Source organism: Ahaetulla prasina, chromosome 7 (assembly GCF_028640845.1).
Source record: "Ahaetulla prasina isolate Xishuangbanna chromosome 7, ASM2864084v1, whole genome shotgun sequence".
Classification (NCBI taxonomy): Eukaryota; Metazoa; Chordata; class Lepidosauria; order Squamata; family Colubridae; genus Ahaetulla; species Ahaetulla prasina.
In genome coordinates, this window is record NC_080545.1 from 28,181,453 (window position 1) to 28,203,335 (window position 21,883).

Below are 21,883 nucleotides of genomic sequence, written 5' to 3' on the forward strand. Positions count from 1 at the left end.
CCTTTAAAAGCATTTTTTCTTCAACCTCTTCAGCCGAAGTTGTAAAAAAAAGTTTTTAAAAGGCTCCTCTGGTGATCCCAGCTGAGTTGCCTGATCGCCAGAACCTTTTAAAAGCATTTTTTACAACCTCTTCGGCTGAAGAGGTTGCAGAAAAAAATGCTTTTAAAGGGTTCTGGCGATCAGGCAGTTCAGCTGGGATCGTCAGAACTCTTTAAAAGCTTTTTTTCCTCTGGCGATCCCAGTTGAGTTGCCTGATCATCACAGGCTTTTAAAAGCATTTTTTTACAACCTCTTCGGCCGAAGAGGTTGTAGAAAAAATGCTTTTAAAAGTAAAAAAAAAAGTTGGCCACGCCCACACAGTCACATTACCCCACCACCACCAAGCCATGCCCACAGAACCGGTAGTAACAAATTTTACATTTCACTCCTGGTTTAAATGTATGCTGCCTTGAACTCTTTTTGATCAGGTTTAATGAAAATGGAGTATCTCATTGTGTAAGTGTTCTCTTCAGAACTTACATTTTAACAGCTGATGTGTAGTAAAATAGGAAGATGAAATGATTGTTTTTCATGTGTAATATTTTTCTTTCTTTCTGCCTTTTGTTGTTGTTTTATGTTGCTGGATCTGCTGGATGGATCTTCATAAATGTATTCATTCAGTCAGACGGGCTTTACTTGACTGAGATTCAGCTTGTACACATAGCTTAAAATAAAAATTCCATAAATTAATACTGATAAAATTTATTATATGACAACTTTCTTCAACCTGTAAATCCTCCAGATAAGTGAGTTATAATTTGCATAATCTCCAACTCATTCAGTGAAGTCTTTATTGAAGATTATGGGCCTTGTGGTTGGCTTCCTCTTGGATCTCCTTTCAACTCATTTTTGGAGGATGCCCTAAAGAAAAAGACTCCAGGAGGGAACTCTCATTCCACACAGGAACTTAATTAATTGTGCTTCTGATTCATTTGATTGCCTCTGGGGTGATATACTTTCTTCAGAAGCCTTTCCCTTCTGTTAAAACATCACTCAGAATCTTTTGCAGATCTGTTTTAAGACATACTACCAACAGTGTCTCCTGCTCTTTAATGTGTGCTGTGAGATGCTGTTTTGAAGATTGTAGTCACGAAATTCCTTGTGGACCAACCATGAACTTGACATTTGCTAAACAAGTATAAAACTCCATTTGAAAGTACTATACACATGTAAATATGACAAAGGTGTTTTTTTCCTCTCTCTAAATAAATTTGTACTTTGAAACATCTTTCATATATTTTTTTTACTATTTCCAAAATGGAACCTAAAGTGCAGGAAATATGCTGGATTAAACCTGAGACCATTTTGACAAAAAAAAGTGCCTCAGATTCATGCATTTCTGCTTGTTTTCCCATGAGTGGCAATAATATGTTCAAAGTCAATTAAAAACAAAAATCTGTACAATATAATTGGAAAACAGTGGTGAGGAAGACAGTAAACTGCTAAATGTTTAGAATATTGAAGTACTGTCTTAAAACAGCACATATATTTTGGTCATAGATAATCATAAAACACAGATTTTCTTAAACAAATGCAATAGATGCCAAGAAATGGGGATTGGAAGGGAAACAATAATTATTAATTTAGTAATTATTGACTACATCCATATACCCTACTGCAATTTTCGGAAACAGAACAAAACAAATATTAAAATAAAAAGCAAAAAGCAACAAAATATAAAATACAACGTTGGAAAATATTTCACCTTTATTGTATACATTGCACAATTAGAGACATCTCAGTATTGAATAATGGCATTTAGCCTAAGAAGCATTTAAAGGCATACAAAGACCTTAAAGAATAGTATCTCATCTCAAGGAATGAGAAGCTGATTGTGAAAGTATAGTGAATAGAAGAGAAAGGATCTCAAGCTGTGGTTTGTATCAATGTCCAGATCCTACATGTAAGAGTGGTAGCAACAGGAGTCACCTGCAGTGTGTACAGATGTGAATTATTGCTTTAGTTTCTTAATTGCTAGAGATTGTCAGGGGCATTCTCCATGAATGATACATGTTTAAAAAACAAGGGAAAGAGAAGGAAGACAAGAAAATCTTAATAAAGAAAAGATAAGATGGTGAAAATGAAACTAGTATAATAAAGAAAAAAAGGCGTATAGGTAGTCCTCAACTTACAACTCTAATTGAGCCCAGAATTAACACCATAAGTCATTCTGATTATTAAGTGGGTCATCCTGTACCTTATCTGATTTTATGACATTTTTTGTAGCAGTTGTTAAGGGAATCTGCTGTTGTTAACTGAACCATTGTGTGCAACCGGCATTTTTTCCATAAACCATAAATCATGGTCACATGACCCTGGGATGCTGCAAACATCTGGTTTTCAAATGCCCAAAATACAATCACGTGACTGATGGAGTGGCCACTGAAACTTTGAATCCAGATCCTAATTACCTTTTGGGAGAGGGTCCAGCAAAACTCTTAATTGTTGCTAAACAACCAGTCATAAGTCAGGGACTATCTGTAATTAGAGGGAAAGAAAAGGGAAAAAAGGACAGAAATGTAGGAAGAGTCAATCAATAAATCAGGTAGCTCAAAGGCAAGTAACTATGGGATGAGGGGGCTGTGATGTATTGTCCCATCTCTACATGGATTGCAAAAGGCATTTGAATGACATAACAGTTTTTTAATTTTTAGGCTGGGAATAGGAGCGTTTTGCCATAGTGATTCAAAAAAAAATACACACCAAAGATGAAAGAAAAATCACTGAATTCTAGTAGCATGATGTTGGCATCCTGAGAGTTCATGTAGGTTGCTTGTCCTTGGAATGGCAAAATGGTGGTGAAAATTTTTAATTCATTTTCAGCATGCTTGCCACAGTATTGCCTTAACTGCAATGTATAATTCAAAAGTTCAGAGTACCAATTACTAGCTTTCCATGCCACAGGTAAATACATTAACATTTTTGTTTTAAAAATGTGCAGCTCTCTTGATCTGGATCATTTAAGAAAAAAGAGAATGTACCTTTTTCGTATTTCCTTTTCTCCTCTTGTTGATCCATTTGGACTAAGTATGAAATAACTGATAAGAGGAACCATAAGCTTCTAGGTAATAATGGACAAGAGAAATGATTTTCTTTTCCATACTCACTCAGGAATGTTGCATGATCTGGCCTAATAGATGTCTGAGCTGTTGAAAAGAAATGTTGGACTTAAATGTTTGTTCACTTCTCTTTTTTTCCCTAAAGAGAAGACTAACTACAGTATTAAAGATTTCATTAGCATTCTCAAATTATATTAATTCTTAAATTAAATTTTGAAAAACTGCCAGATCAAACCCAAGGATTGTCAACATTCTGTCTAGATTTGCAGGTCCTTGCGCTGTAGTTTTAGGAATCTATAGAGAGCATTTATTTGCTTTCACTGGGCATCCATGGTGGATTGGGTTCACCTGAGAATGTGGCATTCACAGATGGCTTCTTTACTCACACATTGTGCCCATGCATTAGAACTGCCTAAGAGGGTATGTCTTCTGGTGACGTTAGAGATGGTGCAGAGAAATGCAGGTTGCAAAACTGTTGATATAAGTAAACTATGAATATCATGACCTTTAATAAAAGAAGTTGACATTTTGAACAGGAATCATGCCTCATAAATCTCTTGCAATCATTCCTAATGCCAATGAGGATTTATACTGAAAATCTATGAAGAAACAGTAAATCTTACTTTTCCTAAAATGGTACTAAAGTGAGACGAGATCAGGATCGTGCAGATTTATTTATTTATTTATATCCTGCCTTTATCATTTTTATAAATAACTCAAGGCAATGAAGACACAAAATAATTCTTCCTCCTCCTACTTTCCCCACAACGGCCCTTTGAGGTAGATCGGGCTGAGAGAGAATGATTGTTCTAGAATTACCCAGCTTGCTTTCGTGACTGAGGCAGGACTAGAATTTAACACTCTCCTGGCTTCTAGCCTGGTGCTTTAATCTATTTATTTATTTATTTATTTATTTATTTATTTATTTATTTATTTATTTATTTTTGTCGCACAGTATATATAAGCATAAGCATGAAACAACTATACAATACATAAGCATATATATGAGTATGAATATGTAATAACTATATTAATTGGATATAACGAAGGAAAACAATAGGACAGGAACAGTAGGCATGTTTGTGCTCTTATGCATGCCCCTTACAGACCTCTTAGGAATGGGGTGAGGTCAATGGTAGGTAGTTTTTGGTTGAAGCTTTTGGGATTTTAGGAAGAGACTACAGAGTCAGGTAGTGTGTTCCAAGCATTACAACTCTGTTACTGAAGTCATATTTTCTGCAATCAAGATTGGAGCGGTTAACATTAAGCTTAAATCTATTGTGTGCTCGTGTATTGTTGCAGTTGAAGCTGAAGTAGTCTTTGACAGAAAGGACATTGTAATAGATGATTCTATGAGTTAAACTCAGGTCATGTCGAAGGCGGCAGAGTTCTAAATTTTCTGAACCCAGGATTTCAAGTCTGGTGGCATAAGGTATTTTGCTGTATTCGGAGGAGTGGAGTACTCTTCTTGTAAAATATTTCTGGACACGTTCAATTGTATTGATGTCAGAAATGTGGTATGGGTTCCAGATAGTCGAGCTGTATTCAAGAATTGGTCTAGCAAATGTTTTATATGCTCTGGTTAGTAGTGTAGTGTTTTTGGAGAAGACGCTACGCAAGATTAGGTTTAAACTTTTAAAGCCTTTTTTTGCGATGTAGTTACAGTGGGCTTTGGCACTTAGATCATTTGATATGAAAACTCCAAGATCTTTAACAGGGTGGGGATCATCAGTAAGGTAATGTCCATCAAGCTTGTACTTAGTGTTTAGGTTCTTTTTTCCAATATGTAAGACTGAGCATTTGCTGATTGAGATTTGGAGTTGCCAAGTTTTAGACCATTCAGATAAGAAACCCAGGTCTTTTTGAAGGATAGCTGTATTGTTCGTGGTGTTAAATAGTTTGACATTGTCAGCAAAGAGAACACAATTACTTGTAATATGGTCACAGAGATCATTAATGTATAATATGAAGAGTGTTGGTCCAAGAACGCTGCTTTGGGGAGCGCCACTTTTAACAGGAATAGGGTTTGATAGAGCATTGCCAATTTTGACCACTTGTTGTCTATTTGATAGAAAAGCTGTTATCCAATTGTGGAGGGGTCCTGAGATGCCGTATGATTATAGTTTTAGGAGAAGTTTTTCATGTACTACTGAGTCGAAGGCTTTACAGAAGTCTATGTACATTGCATCTATTGCTTTGCCCTGATCAAGATTTGTAGTTCATATGTTTTTGCAGTGAAGTTGTAAGTTACATGATAATTTTTTTCTGAAACCAAATTGTTTATTAGAGAGTAGGTTGTTTGTTTCTAGATGGAGGGTAATGGATTGGTTGATGATAGATCCCATTACTTTGCAGGTGACACAACAGAGAGAGATGGGTCTGTAATTTTCAACTAGGCTAGGGTCTCCTTTTTTGAAGATAGGGATGACCATGGCAAGTGACCAAAGTTTGGGAAGAAAATTGGTCGTGAAAGCTTTTTCAAAAATTATGCTTAGAGGTTCTGCTATATTAGTGGAAATCTTTTTTAAGAAGTATGCACATAGTCTATCTGGTCCAATAGATAGGGATGTTTTCAGTTTGCGAAGAGCTTTTTCAAATCTGTGAAATCTATGTGTGTTAGGTCATTGCACTCATTGTTGATACGATTGGGGAATGTTGGGATGAGTCATTACTATTAACAAAGACTGTGCCAAAGAATGTGTTGAAGAGGTTTGCTTTAACTGTTTCATCATTATATTCTTTGTTGTTAGAATCTTTTAGTGGTGGGATGAATCTCGAGTCTTTAAGTTTGTTGTAACAAAATTATAAAAAGCACGATTGGAATTTGTGCGCAAGAGGTCTTCTAGCTTGGTGTAGTAATTGGTGCATTCAGTTTTTATTTGATTGCATATATTTCTGTAGCGGTTTTTGAAATTTGCTACATAGCCCTTTTTGTTTCTTCTCCAGAGGGTTTTTTTTTTAATCACATTTTGAATGAGACTGGACTTCTAAGATTAATTACAAGCATGTCATCATATTAACCAAAATTTAATCTCAACAACTTCCAACCATTGTTTATTATATGGCATGATTATTATGATTATATGGTTAAAATAATATTCTTTAAACTGGACAGAATGCTAGATTGTAAAAAAATACAAAGAGAAACAGACACATCTGATTGCTCTGGATGATATTAGTTGGACTGGTTCTTTAAAAATATATATATAATCTACATTTTGTCTCCTTTGCTAGAGTATAAATCTGATCCACTATCTCTTTTAAAATGGGACATATAAACATATCTAACAGGCAAATATATTTCAGAAACATTCTATTCTTGTTGTTTTGCTGAGGATTCTTCTTAAAATGAGACTGCTCAGCTCCTTTCCAATTTCAACCATATTAAAGCTTTCTTAAAGTGTGTGGAATACTTTTATGTCGCCTTCCCAGCAGTTTTCAGCTTTTTTAAGGTTTCACCTTAAAAGCACCAAAGCACCTGAGGGTAGAACAAGAAGCAATGGGTGGAAACTGATCAAGGAAAGAAGCAACTTAAAACTAAGGAGAAATTTCCTGGCAGTTAGAACAATCAATAAGTGGAATGACTTGCCTGCAGAAGTTATGAATGCTCCAACACTGGAAATTTTTAAGAAAATGTTAAGATAACCATCTGTCTCAGATGGTGTAGGGTTTCCTGCCCGGGCAGGGGGTTGGACTAGAAGGTCTCCAAGGTCCCTTCCAACTCTGTTGTTGTTGTTGTTGTTGTTGTTGTTATAAAAGACCACCAGCATAGGATAGTGACCTTTTCTCTCCATTCTGTTAGGAGAACACTTTCATCGAAGTTGAGCTCATGGAGCAATGCATCAGTCGGTTGCTTTCGAACAACAGGGATTCCCATCTTCTTGTATAGCTAGTCTTAAGCATTTTATTCTCCATTATTAACTCTGTCATTCTGGAATAAAATAGAACTTGAGCACTGGAATGCCCACTGGATTTTTAAACCATTTTAATTTTCTTTCTCATAAATATTTTATCAGGAATGATGATGAAGGCTTAAACATTTGGAAACTGCTTAATGAATGTCAGAGTAGGATAACAGAATAATACAGAATGCTGGAAGTGCTTATGTATTTAAAACTTCTGTGTGGTAACATTTGGTAAAATAATTAATAGAGAGTGGATTTAGGTTTAATTGATTCATCCTGTATTTATTCCCATCCTTTCAAGGTTTTGCTGCTGTTCTTGCTGTTTGTATTTAAAAAATATTGGGAAATGTGCATTCATTCACCATATGGAACTTTCTATATGGAATATACAAAGTATTTTATATGTTGTTTTCCCTAAGGTAAACTTTTAAGATATGTTCCAGTCTTCCTGAAAATATGCTAGGTTATGCAAGTTTTTAAGCAGAGAATGGTATTTGTTAGAGAATTCAGTTCATTGGTACTCATTCATTTATATCAGAGGTGAACCAAAACTTTAGTATTATGGTCACTAACCAATGTTACAAATATTAATAATTTGTAGAGATTTAATGCAATAGGTGAAGTTACAGACAGTAGACAAGCTATTTTTTTATTTAAATATTCAGGTAGTGCAATCAAACATAGATTTGCATGCTAAATTATGTGTCTATGTGTATTTGTTTAGAAGTTCCATGAGATGTTGGGTACCAGCACATACTGCTCATTATTATAACTATTGCATACAGTCTCCATGGAAAATACAGTATAGTAAAACATAGGCAAAACATGTGACCTAAGCATAATTTTCCAAGATACAATTTCTTCACATAAAAACTCCTCTTAATTGTGCCCTTGAAAATAACTGCAAGTAAAATATTAAAGTATAATAGTAGAAAAGATTTTTAAAATAATTAGGTGCAATAAGTACTGGGACATCAAAGTATCAGTTGTTTTGAAACTATTCTGTTGATTCCGTAATTCAGCACTCTTTAACATGAGCAGATTAGACAATATTTGGGGGTGAAAAATTAGTTTTAATAAAATGTAAATGCAATAAGCTACATTTTGTTAAAACAATTCCTTCCTTCCTTCCTTCCTTCCTTCCTTCCTTCCTTCCTTCCTTCCTTCCTTCCTTCCTTCCTTCCCTACCTACCTACCTACCTACCTACCTACCTACCTACCTACCTACCTAAAATTCTTGCTGGTTCTCAATAGTTTGTGAAGAAGCCAGTAGAAAGTTGTAAGTCTAAGAACACCAGGGAATAAGTGGCAACTGCCAGGTGGGGAGGAAGCGAGGAGTGCATGAAGGTAGGGGGCAGGAGTGGTACATGGGTGCATGAGGTGTGCCATGTGGGTTGGGAAGGGTGCATGTAACAGATATCAGGTGGCTCAGATAAGGGTGCATAGGGGTCCAGAAGAGATGCTACATGGGTCAAGGAAGGTATGCAATGAATGATGTGGATCAGGGATGATTAGGGAGTGAGCATGAGGTACTGCATGAGTTGGGAAAGGTACACAGGGAGTGTATGGGAATGCCCAAAAGGTGCTTAGCAGGTCAGGGAAGGCCTGAAGGAGTTATGGGTCCTGGTTTGGAGTTTGGAGTCATTCTGTAAGTTAGCCAATTTGAGGCTAAATAATTTGTTGCCCTACAATGCACTGTTTTCCCAGTTAAAAGTTATGGGAATGAGAGTTTTAGTAGTATATAGTTTCTCTCTCTCTCTCTCTCTCTCTCTTGTATATACAATTCTGACAATTTGTATGTAAACCTTCCTTCAGTGTATATACAGTCCGCCTTCCCTTGAACCCTCAGAGCAGAGAAATACAGATATCATTACGACATGTCCCCATGTATAGGATTTTACATGACTCACTCTAATGAAGGTGGATTCCCCATTTTTACATAGTGTATAACCTATGTTGTGTTGTCTGTTACATTGACCTCCAGGAAACACCATGTGACTGGTTTTGTCCTATTAGGATATCAAAATGAATTGCCAGGTGGCATTCCCCATAGATGTTGTACCTATATAATGGGTATTATACCCCAAGGAATAACAACTACTACCCATATCTGATGAGCCTCAGTACAATAAAATTGTTTGCATAGTGCCTCCTATTGATTAGTGTAGCTAAAAACACCACAAGGAATATACTGCGCACAGACACTTTTCACCACAATTCACCACAGTGAACCAGAAGAAATAGAAACTGGCCTTAATAATCCTTATGGTAAATAGAAGCCAAGAGAATATCTGTTTCCAATTTAACTCGGCATCATACTGTAAACATTTGCATCATAAAATTTAACTATTTAACAAAATGGATTCAAGGAAAGTAGATGATGGGCTTATTTCAAAACAGCAGTATTTTGGTGATAAGAGTCTCAGAAATAGTCTAACTTCATTATGTTAGATGCCAGTTCACTTTATACATCTATCTATTATATTAAAAATATGTAGATTCTCTGTTTTGTGTTTGTATAGTCTCCCTCCTGTCACTTTCAGAACGTCCTTCCTCCTGCCTCTTTCAGAATATCATCCTAAATAAGCTTTTTTCCTTTTCTGTCATTTTTTTCTTTTCCCTGCATTCCCTGTCTTTTTTCTCAGCATCATCTCAGAACTCTATTAGAATTAAATCTGCAGTGATTGACATGTTGTAATTGCTTCATCCTTGTGTAAGAGAATGCAGTATTTTGTCGCTCAGGCACCCAACCCTTGCAACAGAATAAATTCATATTATGAGAGTTCACAGATGGTTAAATGCTTTGAGGGGGAATCAAAACTAGTAACTTGAAAAACACATAAATGCTTTTTTTGAACAGTTGCTAACCAGCTTTATACATAAGAAAACAATGCCTATGCTAATGTAAGATAGACTTCGTTCTGTGTCATGGAGACCAATCTACCGGTAGTTAAGAGCAGAAATTTGCTATTTAGATGACTCTACCATGAGTCAAATTTTTTGAAGTTGATACTATTTGCTAATTACCATCTTTAAGGGGGGCTGCAAATTATTGAAAACATAGTTGTGGCCATAGTATTTACATACAAAATATGTATGTATTTTCCGCCAGTCATCTTCCTCCTGACAGAACCTTGATATTCTAACCATAACTGCCTTGCACGCTCTGATAAAGTGGGGTCCGTATATGAAAAGAGGAAACAAGGAAAATGGCTTACATTTACTTTTATAGTTACCCCAACAAAGAACTTCAGGCAGAAGTTGATTGGTTTAGAAATAGTCATCTGTCCAGTTACATCACAAGAATTGAAGCATCCAATAAAATGGGAGCATAGCCATAGAAAAGAGCATTGTATTCTGAATAAAAGTAAAGGAAACTTTTGCAAAGGAAAAATGGGTTTGTGTAAGATACATTCTCAGCGCTTCCCAAGATTGGCTTGACTTATTATTTTTTTTGTTCATGAAGGCTTGAGAACAGCTACAAACGAAACCATTATCTACAATGCCTTGAATGCTCTCCTGACAGTCCTGGCTTCTGAAAGAGAGACTTTTTCTTGATAGTTAAGGTTTATGGGAAATTATTAGCAGTACAAAAAGCAAATTACAAGAAAACCCATGTTAATTAGCCAATGCAGCAGTACTATAAAAACCATGATTTGAGTATTACAAAGTCCATCCTCTGTGGCCCTGTGGCCCTTGCATATTGAGCCACGGTGGTGCAGTGGTTAGAATGCAGGCTACTTCTGCTACTGCCGACTGCTTGCAGTTCGGCAGTTCAATTCTCTCCAACCAGAGCATATAAAACATTTGCTAGACCAATTCTTGAATACAGCTCGACTGTTTGGAACCCATACCACATTTCTGACATCAATACAATTGAACGTGTCCAGAAATATTTTACAAGAAGAGTTCTCTACTCCTCTGAAAACAATAAAATACCTTATGCCACCAGACTTGAAATCCTGGGACTAGAAAATTTAGAACTCCGCCGACTTCGACATGACCTGAGTTTAACTCATAGAATAATTTATTACAATGTCCTTCCTGTCAAAGACTACTTCAGCTTCAATTGCAACAATACACGAGCACACAATAGATTTAAGCTTAATGTTAACCGCTCCAATCTTGATTGCAGAAAATATGATTTCAGTAACAGAGTTGTTAATGCTTGGAATACATTACCTGACTCTTTGGTCTCTTCCCAAAATCCCCAAAGCTTCAACCAAAACCTGTCTACTATTGATCTCACCCCATTCCTAAGAGGTCTGTAAGGGGTGTGCATAAGAGCACAAACTGCCTACCGTTCTTGTCCTATTGTTTTCCTTCGTTATATCCAATTAATATAGTTATTACATATTCATACTCATATATATGCTTATGTATTGTATAGTTGTTTCATGCTTATGCTTATATATATTGTGCGACAAAAATAAATAAAGAAAGAAAGAAAGAATGAAAGAAAGTGATTAAAGCACCAGGCTGTAAAGCTCTGTGAAGTGGTATATCAGTCTAAGTGTTCTTGCTGTCAAGTTGCAGATATACATTACTAGGATGTAGGAATAAAGTGCAGGATAATAGCAGCAGCATGTTTTGGATGGTTTGGCAATACAGGAGTTATTTGGTTTCTTTTTTTTCTTCTGTTCAATCATACCCAATTCTTGGAGAGTGCCTAGATAAGTCCCTGCAGTTTTTCTTGGCAAGGTTTTTGAAAAGTGGTTACATATTCTTTATTTTTTATTAAAACTATAAAGCTAAACAGATTAAAACATTAAAACAAAAACAAAAGGGCACCAAGTCAAACTTCTAATGTGCAATCATCTATCCCCAGTACTTTACAGAAGTCCAGGAGATGGAGTCCTGTTGACCTTCAGGGGCAGGGAGTGCCATAGGGCAGGGGCTGCCACAGAAAAGACACGCTTCTAGCTCCCAGCAGATGGCACAGGAAGACTTTCCTTTGTTTTCCAAGACAAGCAAAACAGGAAAGCCTACCAATGACTGCTTCTGGGCTCCATCAAAACAAGCCTTTAAAAAGAAAACTATTTTCAGGCTGTAACTGTTGAAATGCTATTAATGAAAATCTATTTTCGGGTTGTAGCTGTTGAAATGCTGAATGAGAGAATGCTGTTATGTGGCTTGCAGTGTCCCAAAAGATGGGAAAGTATGCCCTGTTCTTGTGTGATTTTTTGGAGGCCTCAGAGGCCTTGCAAGAGGAAAGCCCTTTCACATGACTGGGCCCTGCTCTCACTGGGCTTGTGCAGCCTCTGAAAATCATGTGAGAATGATCGCTCGATTTTTAGAGGCCTTAGAGGACTTGCATGTCAGCAGAAATGGCATGGTGTGTCACCTTTGACACATGTGTTATAGGTTCATCAACACTGCATTAGGCACAACTCACAACATTGTAGTAGACAGCTGCACAATACTTGAAATAAACATCTTTAACACGATTGGTGTTCATATCTTAAGTATATTGTAATGGGAAAAATTCAAATTTATCCCAAATAATTTACACAAATCTATCCACTTTTTGTTGTATATTCACAGTGTATAATTAATCTTTCATCATGCCATCTGCCATCTGCCACATTGAATGGTTTTTAATTGCAAAACTAATGTCTGAAAAAATCCTTAAATCTCTGCCACTCACAAAACGTAATGTTCAGATTTCGATTTCTACTCAATACATTTGTAGGGAGGTAAAAACCCTGCATTTGTTTATTGAAACCCAGAGTGCCACTTACCATTAATGGGCTTGGATTATGAATGTCACAATTTTGTGTTGTTACAGATGGGGAACCCAAGGGGATTTTACCACAACCCATCCTCGACCTGTCGTCAAAGTGAAACTTTTTACAGAAAGCACAGGGGTCCTGGCACTTGAAGATAAAGAGCTAGGAAGGGTAAGTGTTAACAGCTTTTTTACTAGTATAAAATATTAAGAGGGTAACTGCTATAAGCTTCTTTGTGAACCCCATAAATATGTATTAGTTTCAAACTTGCAGGGAAAATTTGTAGATAACAAATTATTAATGAACTGTAACCAGAATGTATAGAGAAGCAAGATGTTTGGTCTATGTAATTCATAAATGGAAAATAGAATTTGTCAGTAATTCATATTTACTTTATCTCTGAAATGGTGAAACTTGTACTTTCAGTGTAAAAAGTAACATTGTACTTGTTAAAAGTAGATATTAACAGCTGGTTTTGAACTGTGCTTTATTTTTTATTTTTTTGCTAGTGAGGATCTCAGAACTAAAAAATAAGCTAGCTAACGTTCTCCAGATATGATAGAATAATAACCCCCAGAATTTCCAGCCAAAATGATATTTTCTGAGAATTTGGAAGTTGTTCAGGAGAAGAAGTTGGGGAAAGTGAATCAAGATTATACCTCCAGTTGTAACAAATTCCAGTTATTATGTGCTCAGTATCTGTTCAGCAATATATTGGTGAGGGGAAGACAATAAATTGGGATTAATTGTCTTTTTTGACCCCTCCAAAATGCCATTGCATCTGGTATAGATTGTCCATGCTTAATGATCACAGTTGGGACCAACAACTTGGTCATTAAGTGAAAAGGTTGCTAAATGAAACCTGACTGTGCTTATGAACTTAATTCAGCGTCTTTGCTTTACAGACCTGTAAAGTCAGAAATACAAGGATTGGTTGTAAGGTTACATTTTCATCCTTGTGTGATTGCAAACAGTCACTAAATGAGTGAGTTGCTAAATGAGGACTAATCTTCTTCCCTGAAAATAAGACCTAACTGAAAAATAAGCTCTAGCCTGATTTTTAAGTATGCTCCTAATATAAGCCCTACCCCAAAAATAAATCCTAGTTAAGGTTGCCATTGGTGGGCGGGGGGGTGGCCGCAACCTGTGCAATGCAGGTTACTTGATTACCTCTCCAAGCAGCAAGTGGAGGCAGAGGTGGGGGGAGGCCTGCGATCCAGACACACCATGTGGGATATGGGAAAGCTGAGGACCGGAGTGGACAGCTGGCCGATGGAGGCTTGTCTTTGTGCGGCAGTACCTGCAGCAGACAGAGGCAGAAGTGCAGGGGTGAAAGCCAAGAGACACGAAGATGAGCCTCCCATGGCTGCCTGCCCACTCCGTCGCACCGTCTCTTGGCTTGCCTGCTCTGCAGAAGAAATGAGCTGGTGGCCACTCAGGGTCCTGCCGGACATGGCTGCTGGAGCCACCGCCATGAAGCAAGGAAGGTGTCGGGGAGTGAATGGCCTAGCTGCAGGGCCCTAAGGTAAACCAATGCAGGATGCATGGTGCAGCTTCACCCCGCATCTCACGATGGCGGTACTGGTGCACTGCGCAGCCTCCTGTCCCATCGCAGTTGTGAACAAGCCGAAGAAATGGGAAATCCTGTACATGGGAAAAAATAAGACATCCCCTGAAAATAAGCCTTAGTGCTTATTTTGGAGCCCCAAAAAATATAAGGACCGGTCTATTTTTGGGGAAACAAAGGTGTTTTATAAACCAAATGTTTCAATTTTAATCAAGGCTCCCCTTGGGAGTATCTGGGTACAGCTCATTTGAGATAAAACAGTAATTTTAAAAGCATGATATATGAAATTATTAGAATAAAATCCAGGTATTCCTTGCTTACCAGCCATTCATTCAATAACTATTCAAAGTTGCAATAGTGATGAAAATAACTTTCTGGCCCATTTACAATCATTTGAGACCTTTCAAGAGAAAAAGGGATTTGCTCTTTTATATGTTGAAAACAATGTGATCATACACTGCTGGTAGGTAAGGGTCAGGCAAAGAAATGACTGTCTGCAGAAGGCAACTGGACTTTCTTTGAAGACATTTCGCTTCTCATCCAAGAAGCTTCTTCAGTTCTGACTGGATGGCGGGAATGGAAGGATTTATACTCCCTGGAGACAGCTGGGCATTTGCATTCTTTTAGCAAGTTGTTAAGGCCACCTGAAGGTTTACATGTGTCCTCAGAGTCATCTGAAAAAGGGCTGTTCAATTTTGATAATGATGGCCTCAACAGAGGGGGAGGAATATGACAGCATCTATCTCCATGCTACAACACAGTCCTTTCAACAACTCCAAGAAGGCTCTCATTTGCACCACTTAGGTGACCCTAAGATAGATAAACCTCCATAGATAAACCTCCAGGTGGCCTTAATGACTTGCTAAAAGAATGCAAATGACCAGCTGTCTGCAAGGAGTATACATCCTTCCATTCCCCACCATCCAGTCAGAGCTGAAGAAGCTTCTTGGATGAGAAGTGAAACGTCTTCAAAGAAAAACCAGAAAGTCCAGTTGCCTCTTGAAAAAAGCATCTTTGGGACAACCATGACCTGGATCATTGAGAATCTCCTTAGACATTGTCTACAGAAATTCTTGCTTTTTTTTTCTCTCCCCTCACCCTCACCACCACAGAGTGGAAAGAAAGGAAGAGATTTCAATTGAGTACTATAAGATGTTTGCGTAACATACCCATGCCTTCCAGGCCTAGACTGTGGTGCAGTTATATTGCTTTCAATGTGAACAAGACAGTAAGCAAGTACTTGAGCATTCCAAAGGCCATAGGAATGGTTAGAAGGCAAGCAAAAACTGAAAGTATGTAACTAAGTAGTCTTGTCTCTTTCAAGCTGGTCATCGATTACTGACCACACTGATCACTGATTTCCCAATTAAGGACTGCTTCACTTAGCAGCAGAGTTACCAATTTCTAAGTGGGTCATTAAATGAGAAGTCCCTGGAGTCAGAAGAATGAAGTATTGACATTAAGTTATGATCCTTTGCATTTTCTTTTAAAAGAAAATTGGATAAAGCAAGTAACAATGTTAATAGAAAAGCTTCCAACACTTGCTCTCAGCATTGAGACGCATCATTATACAGAAGTAGACAATTCAGTATTTAAAGAAGATGCACATGATGGAACACATAAATCATACTTGGTTTAAAGGAAAATTCTTTGTGTGAGGCATTTTCAGTCTTAGCAAGCAATATAGCCTGAATGAGCTGTGATGCTGGTTATCAGCTTGGCTGGCTTTAAAAAACGGTTTGGATCGATTCATGAAAGTCATGTGGATCAAAAACTATTAGCCTTGATGGCAGTGTGACTGCCTCTGAAAACCATCTGCTGGGAGACTATTGGGAGACTTCCTTGCGCAGTTAGTTGACCACTGTGAGAACAGGCTGCTGGATAAGATGGGCCTGAGGTCCGATCCAGCAGGGCATTGCTTATGTTAATTTGTTTCTTACTGTGTAATATCTGCTGTTCCCATATTCTCCAAAGCAAAAGAAGATTATTTAAAAGATACAACTATTACTGACTCTGGTTTCCTGAAGCAGTACAGGAAAAAAAAATCAGTATAACTGGTTAGGAGATGTCTTATATAAATTAAGTTGCACTATGGCCGGAATATTGTTCAAATGATTTAGATGGCTGTCACAGCAGTATGGGTTTTTAATACTGAGAAATAAGAGCCAGTTTTGATTTTTTTTATAGGGTGGAAATTTTTCTTGCTTGGGTTCAGATGTTTCCACTATACTCTGCACACATGTTACATATGATAGAATAGAATAGAATAGAATAGAATAGAATAGAATAGAATAGAATAGAATAGAATAGAATTTTATTGGCCAAGTGTGATTGGACACACAAGGAATTTGTCTTGGTGCATATGCTCTCAGTGTACATAAAAGAAAAGATACGTTCATCAAGGTACAACATTTACAACACAATTGATGGTCAGTATATCAATATAAATCATAAGGATTGCCAGCAACAAGTTACAGTCATACAGTCATAAGTGGAAAGAGATTGGTGATGGGAACTATGAGAAGATTAATAGTAGTACAGATTCAGTAAATAGTTTGACAGTGTTGATGGAATTATTTGTTTAGCAGAGTGATGGCCTTCGGGGAAAAACTGTTCTTGTGTCTACTTGTTCTGGTGTGCAGTGCTCTATAGCGTCGTTTTGAGGGTAGGAGTTGAAACATATGAAGCATATATGCACATCATGTATGTGTAAGTGCAAGAAGCTCAAATGAAATCTTATTATCATTTATTATATCATGTGACCAAAAACATGATTTTTGAAGCTTTTGGTTCCACAAAATATAGTGTCAGGTACTTGGCAAGAGAATATAAGATGCTTACACACTTTAATCAGATTTATTAAAAGGGATTAGATTGGAGATATTTGACAGCTGGATACTTACATTGTAGCACTCAATACTAGGGAGGGACTTCCTAATTCGCTTGCTAAAGGCCACTAGATGGTCAGGAGAAGTGGCTATCTATTTTCACAGTTATAGAGGAACTTGCATGATGTGCCAAATTAGTAATACGTTATAAATTATTATCCACTTTCTTTGGGGATCCAAGAAGCTCATTGCACATGGATTTTTAATTTCTTGACAGCTTCAAAAAAAAATCAGCATAAACCTGGCTTGACTAACTGAATAGTTTGTTTTAAACAATCCTTTTTGGTGTGCACATAATAACAATGCAACTTTTTTGGAAAGTGAAATTTTGAATTCTGTTAAAGTTCTCATAGCTGCAGTTCTCATAGAATTAGTTTGAGGAGAGAATGGCAACCTGAAGGTTTGGCAATGATTTTTTTAAATTCATATTGAATGGCATGGTGGCCTAGTGGTAAAGACACTCGCCTCCCACTCAGAAGGTTGAGAGTTCAATCCTAGGTAGCTGCAGATGATTCTCTCCTAGGGTGCAAACAAAAAATATTTGCGATGGCATCCGGCCAGTAAACCTCAGCTTCATCCAGTCACCCTGACTCTACCCTGAATTAAGGGATTACAGGGTTGTAAAAAGGGAGTTTCATATGTAGTATGCATAGCTGTGTTTGAACATAATATGTGAAAGCAAGTTTTATGGTATTCGTCAATGTTAATATTTTGTGACCATAACATAATTTGAATAATTTCCAAAGTTATTCATCTTCCTGTCTCCTCTCAAATTTTTAGTAAACAGTGAAAAATGCATTTCATGCTTAGCATTATGCCAGATTTATTGTGGGATCTTCCTGTTTCTTTTTTCATTAAGTTAATGCTTTTCCCGTCTATTAAGATATATACGATTGTATCTCTAAGGTATGTGTATTCCTCATAGAATAGAATAGAATAGAATAGAATAGAATAGAATTTTATTGGCCAAGTGTGATTGGACACACAAGGAATTTGTCTTGGTGCATATGCTCTCAGTGTACATAAAAGAAAAGATACGTTCATCAAGGTACAACATTTACAACACAATTGATGATCAATATATCAATATAAATCATAAGGATTGCCAGCAACAAGTTATAGTCATACAGTCATAAGTGGAAAGAGATTGGTGATGGGAACTATGAAACGATTAATAGTAGTGCAGATTCAGTAAATAGTCTGACAGTGTTGAGGGAATTATTTGTTTAGCAGAGTGATGGCCTTCGGGAAAAAACTGTTCTTGTGTCTAGTTGTTCTGGTGTGCAGTGCTCTATAGCGTCGTTTGAGGGTAGGAGTTGAAACAGTTTATGTCCAGGATGCGAGGGATCTGCAAATATTTTCACGGCCCTCTTCTTGATTCGTGCAGTATACAGGTCCTCAATGGAAGGCAGGTTGGTAGCAATTATTTTTCTGCAGTTCTAATTATCCTCTGAAGTCTGTGTTTTCTTGTTGGGTTGCAGAACTGAACCAGACAGTTATAGAGGTGCAAATGACAGACTCAATAATTCCTCTGTAGAATTGGATCAGCAGCTCCTTGGGCAGTTTGAGCTTACTGAGTTGGCGCAGAAAGAACATTCTTTGTTGTCCTTTTTTAATGATGTTTTTGATGTTAGCTGTCCATTTGAGATCTTGCGATATGATAGAACCCAGAAATTTGAAGGTTTCTACTGTTGATACTGTGTTGTCAAGTATTGTGAGAGGTGGAAGTATGGAAGGGTTTTTCCTAAAGTCTACCACCATTTCTACGGTTTTGAGTGTGTTCAGTTCCAGATTGTTTTGGTTGCACCACAAGGCTAGTCGTTCGACCTCTCGTCTATATGAATCATTAAAAAAATCATTATAACAGAATCATTAAAAAAATCATTATGGATGCAAGCACCAATTTTCTGTAGTGGGTAGCATAGCTTGTTTTTAAGAAGATCTACCTTAAAATCTGCCTTAAAAATATGGTTAGTCACTGGTGGGGAAAATGGCAGATTGAGTAGCTCCTGCAAAGGAGAACCAACCCACATCTGATTTAATATTCAAGCAGAACACTTGTAGCCTGAAGAATTATCTGGATGTAAGGGAAATCCTGGAAGTCAGCTATTTGTCCTCTAGACAATTCCTCTTTGGAAGAAGATCATGAAATTGAGATTTTTCATTCAGCTGATGAGTTCCGCAGCTGAGAAGCAGGGCTTACATCTAGTGTGGAACTGTGGAGTAGCCAGTTTATACAAACACTAAAACTGACCCCCAGACACATATCCCATCTTTTCCATAACACGTTATATAATTTAATATTTTTTAGTAGAAGAGAGGTTTTCTTCGGAGGCACTTTCCCATCCAAGTACATATAACCAGGGTTGCCCCCAGGTAGCTTTTATGGGGTTCAAACAAGGTCATTTAGATGGTGCCACCTGCTGTAACTGAGTACTTCTTACACACTGGAAAAAAGAAAATGGAATGAAAAAGTGAACATAGAGATATGAGAGTGAATTCCAAGTGAATATACTGGTTTTCCATTCATTAGCAGGAGATGAGAGGAATATATTAACAACCCACAGTTAGAGATGGAAAATGTTACCCTCTCATCAGTGAAAATCAGGGTTCAGTCCACACCCCTTTGGAGTATGGAAGCATCTTTTTGCCTCTGTGCAGGTCAGCAGATAAAATCACTTCAATTATTTGCAGAGGGAACATGAAAAGTAGGCATCCAGCAGGAATCTCAGCATGTTATAGAATAAAGTCTGGGCAAAGTTTGTAACTACTCTTTTTTAAAAAGTAGCGCAGAAAAATTGAGGATAGAAGTAGAAAATAAAAGAAAGAAAAACTGTCTAAATTGCTTCAAGGCGTATAAATATCTGTGCCAAATTATGTTTTCTTGCTTTCCTTTTTTGTTACTGTTGAGCCAGTCAGAAGAGATAAATGGTGAAATCTACATGCTTATTATTTCTGTCTACTTGGTTGTTTTTCCTGAATACATCTTGAGTTTTGCAAGTTCATGATGCAGCTGGTTCTCTGTATAGGAGAAGGGAATCGCCCAGGTTAAGCAATACTGTCACCATTTCCCCCTTGGTGTGATATCAATTTAGGATTCATTGTTGTGATCTTGTATTACAAGTAGACACTCAGACAGCTGTCAGATGCTGTGGAGCTATCCGTTGTATTGTATTGGGCATCATGTAAATAACTGCTGGTCAGACATTGTCTGTGTATGATCAGTATAATAACCTCCTGCTTCTTAAGGAGCAGTTTCATTCTCATAGGGCCAAAATAGGGGAACAAAATTAGCTAGGAAAACAGAGAAGTTGGCAACAAAAGTCAAGGATAAGATGGTAGCATATGACTTCAGCCTGGAATATCAGCTAGGAGGGTATTCGCTTTTTTTAGAGGTTTACAAATAGAAATATGGGTATGCCATCTGCACAATGATTTTTCTGCCTAGTATGAAGGTGGCAGACACTGTCTACATAGTTATGTAGATAGTGCTGGAAAAGGCTGTTCATTGGCTGTGGCTCATTTTCGGCATCAATGGCTGATGATACCACTTTTCCACGCACATCAATTAGGTTTAGCTGAGAAGTCTCAGTGGATGATTGAGAAAATATTATTGGGAAAGGGGGTTTAGATTTGTAAGGTACTGTATATCTGTTGGGACAAACCTAGTCTGCACAAAGAAGGATGGGTGCACTTGAACCAGTAGTGTGCGTAACATAACATCAAAAAGATGATGAGCAAGTTTTTAAATGGCTACTGCAAAGAAAGCTAGCAGAATGCAACAAATATCCAGCACATAAGAATCACTCATAGCGGAGGGTGACATTTTTGGTAAGGTTTTACCAAAAGAGAATGATAGATCTAGGAAATGATGCCAATGGTAAAGGAAAATCCAAGGGTAATATTATGTATGTTTGTCAAATGAAAGAAGACCTAAGTAAAAGTGGGAGAGTTGGAGTTCTTGATGTTAGAATGCAAGTAACAAATAAAATATATGGTAGAGCGCAGGTAAGAAATGAGATGCATAGTTATCTCTTATACAAGCTCTGTAGATAAGAATATATTGAGGGTAAAATTGTCCTGTAACTTGAAGTAGCATAGAGTATCATAACAGAGTATCTATATATGGAGCAAATTCTTTCAATGAGTCAATGTGTTTGTCTGTATACTTCCCCAACTAACGGACAGTTAGTACTAGTGACATTTAGTCCAAAGAAGCTAAAGTTAACATAAAACATGGCAAATGTAGTTAGATAACTGAAAAAGCTGCAATGATAATGATGGACAGTTTCAATCACTTTCACGTAAAAGGCAAAATGCCAGTTTGATGTAATGGTTAAAGATACATCTTAGAAACTGGGAGACTGTGAGCTGTAGTCAGCCTGGTGGCATTGGGACAATTACTGTCTCTCGGCTGTAGAAAGAAAGCAATGACAAGTGACTTTTGAAGACATTGCCAAGAAAACTGCAGGGACTTGTCCAAGCAGGTCACTAGAAATCAACACCGATTCAAAGGCACACACACACAAAAAAAACCCCAACCCACAACAGTGACATTAATGTCATCTTTTCTGACAGAGACTGATCAGAAATAATTGCAGATGGCTTGGTGAAAATGTCAAACTATATGTAGCTGCTTCAAAATCAGAAAATTCTATGCTTGCAAACACTTGTAGGGGAAATGAAAATAGAACTG

The 21,883-nt window shown here is 37.3% G+C and overlaps 1 protein-coding gene across 8 annotated transcripts in view; it reads left to right on the plus strand.

Moving 5' to 3' along the window:
• The window catches only part of CADPS2 (calcium dependent secretion activator 2), a 374,092-nt gene that overhangs the window by 156,836 nt on the left and 195,373 nt on the right, over window positions 1-21,883 (plus strand). For all 8 annotated transcript variants that reach the window (XM_058189611.1, XM_058189606.1, XM_058189612.1 and 5 more), the window contains one exon: window positions 12,792-12,903. In XM_058189611.1, coding sequence (XP_058045594.1) covers window positions 12,792-12,903 — 112 coding nt within the window. The remainder of the gene's footprint in view (window positions 1-12,791; window positions 12,904-21,883) is intronic.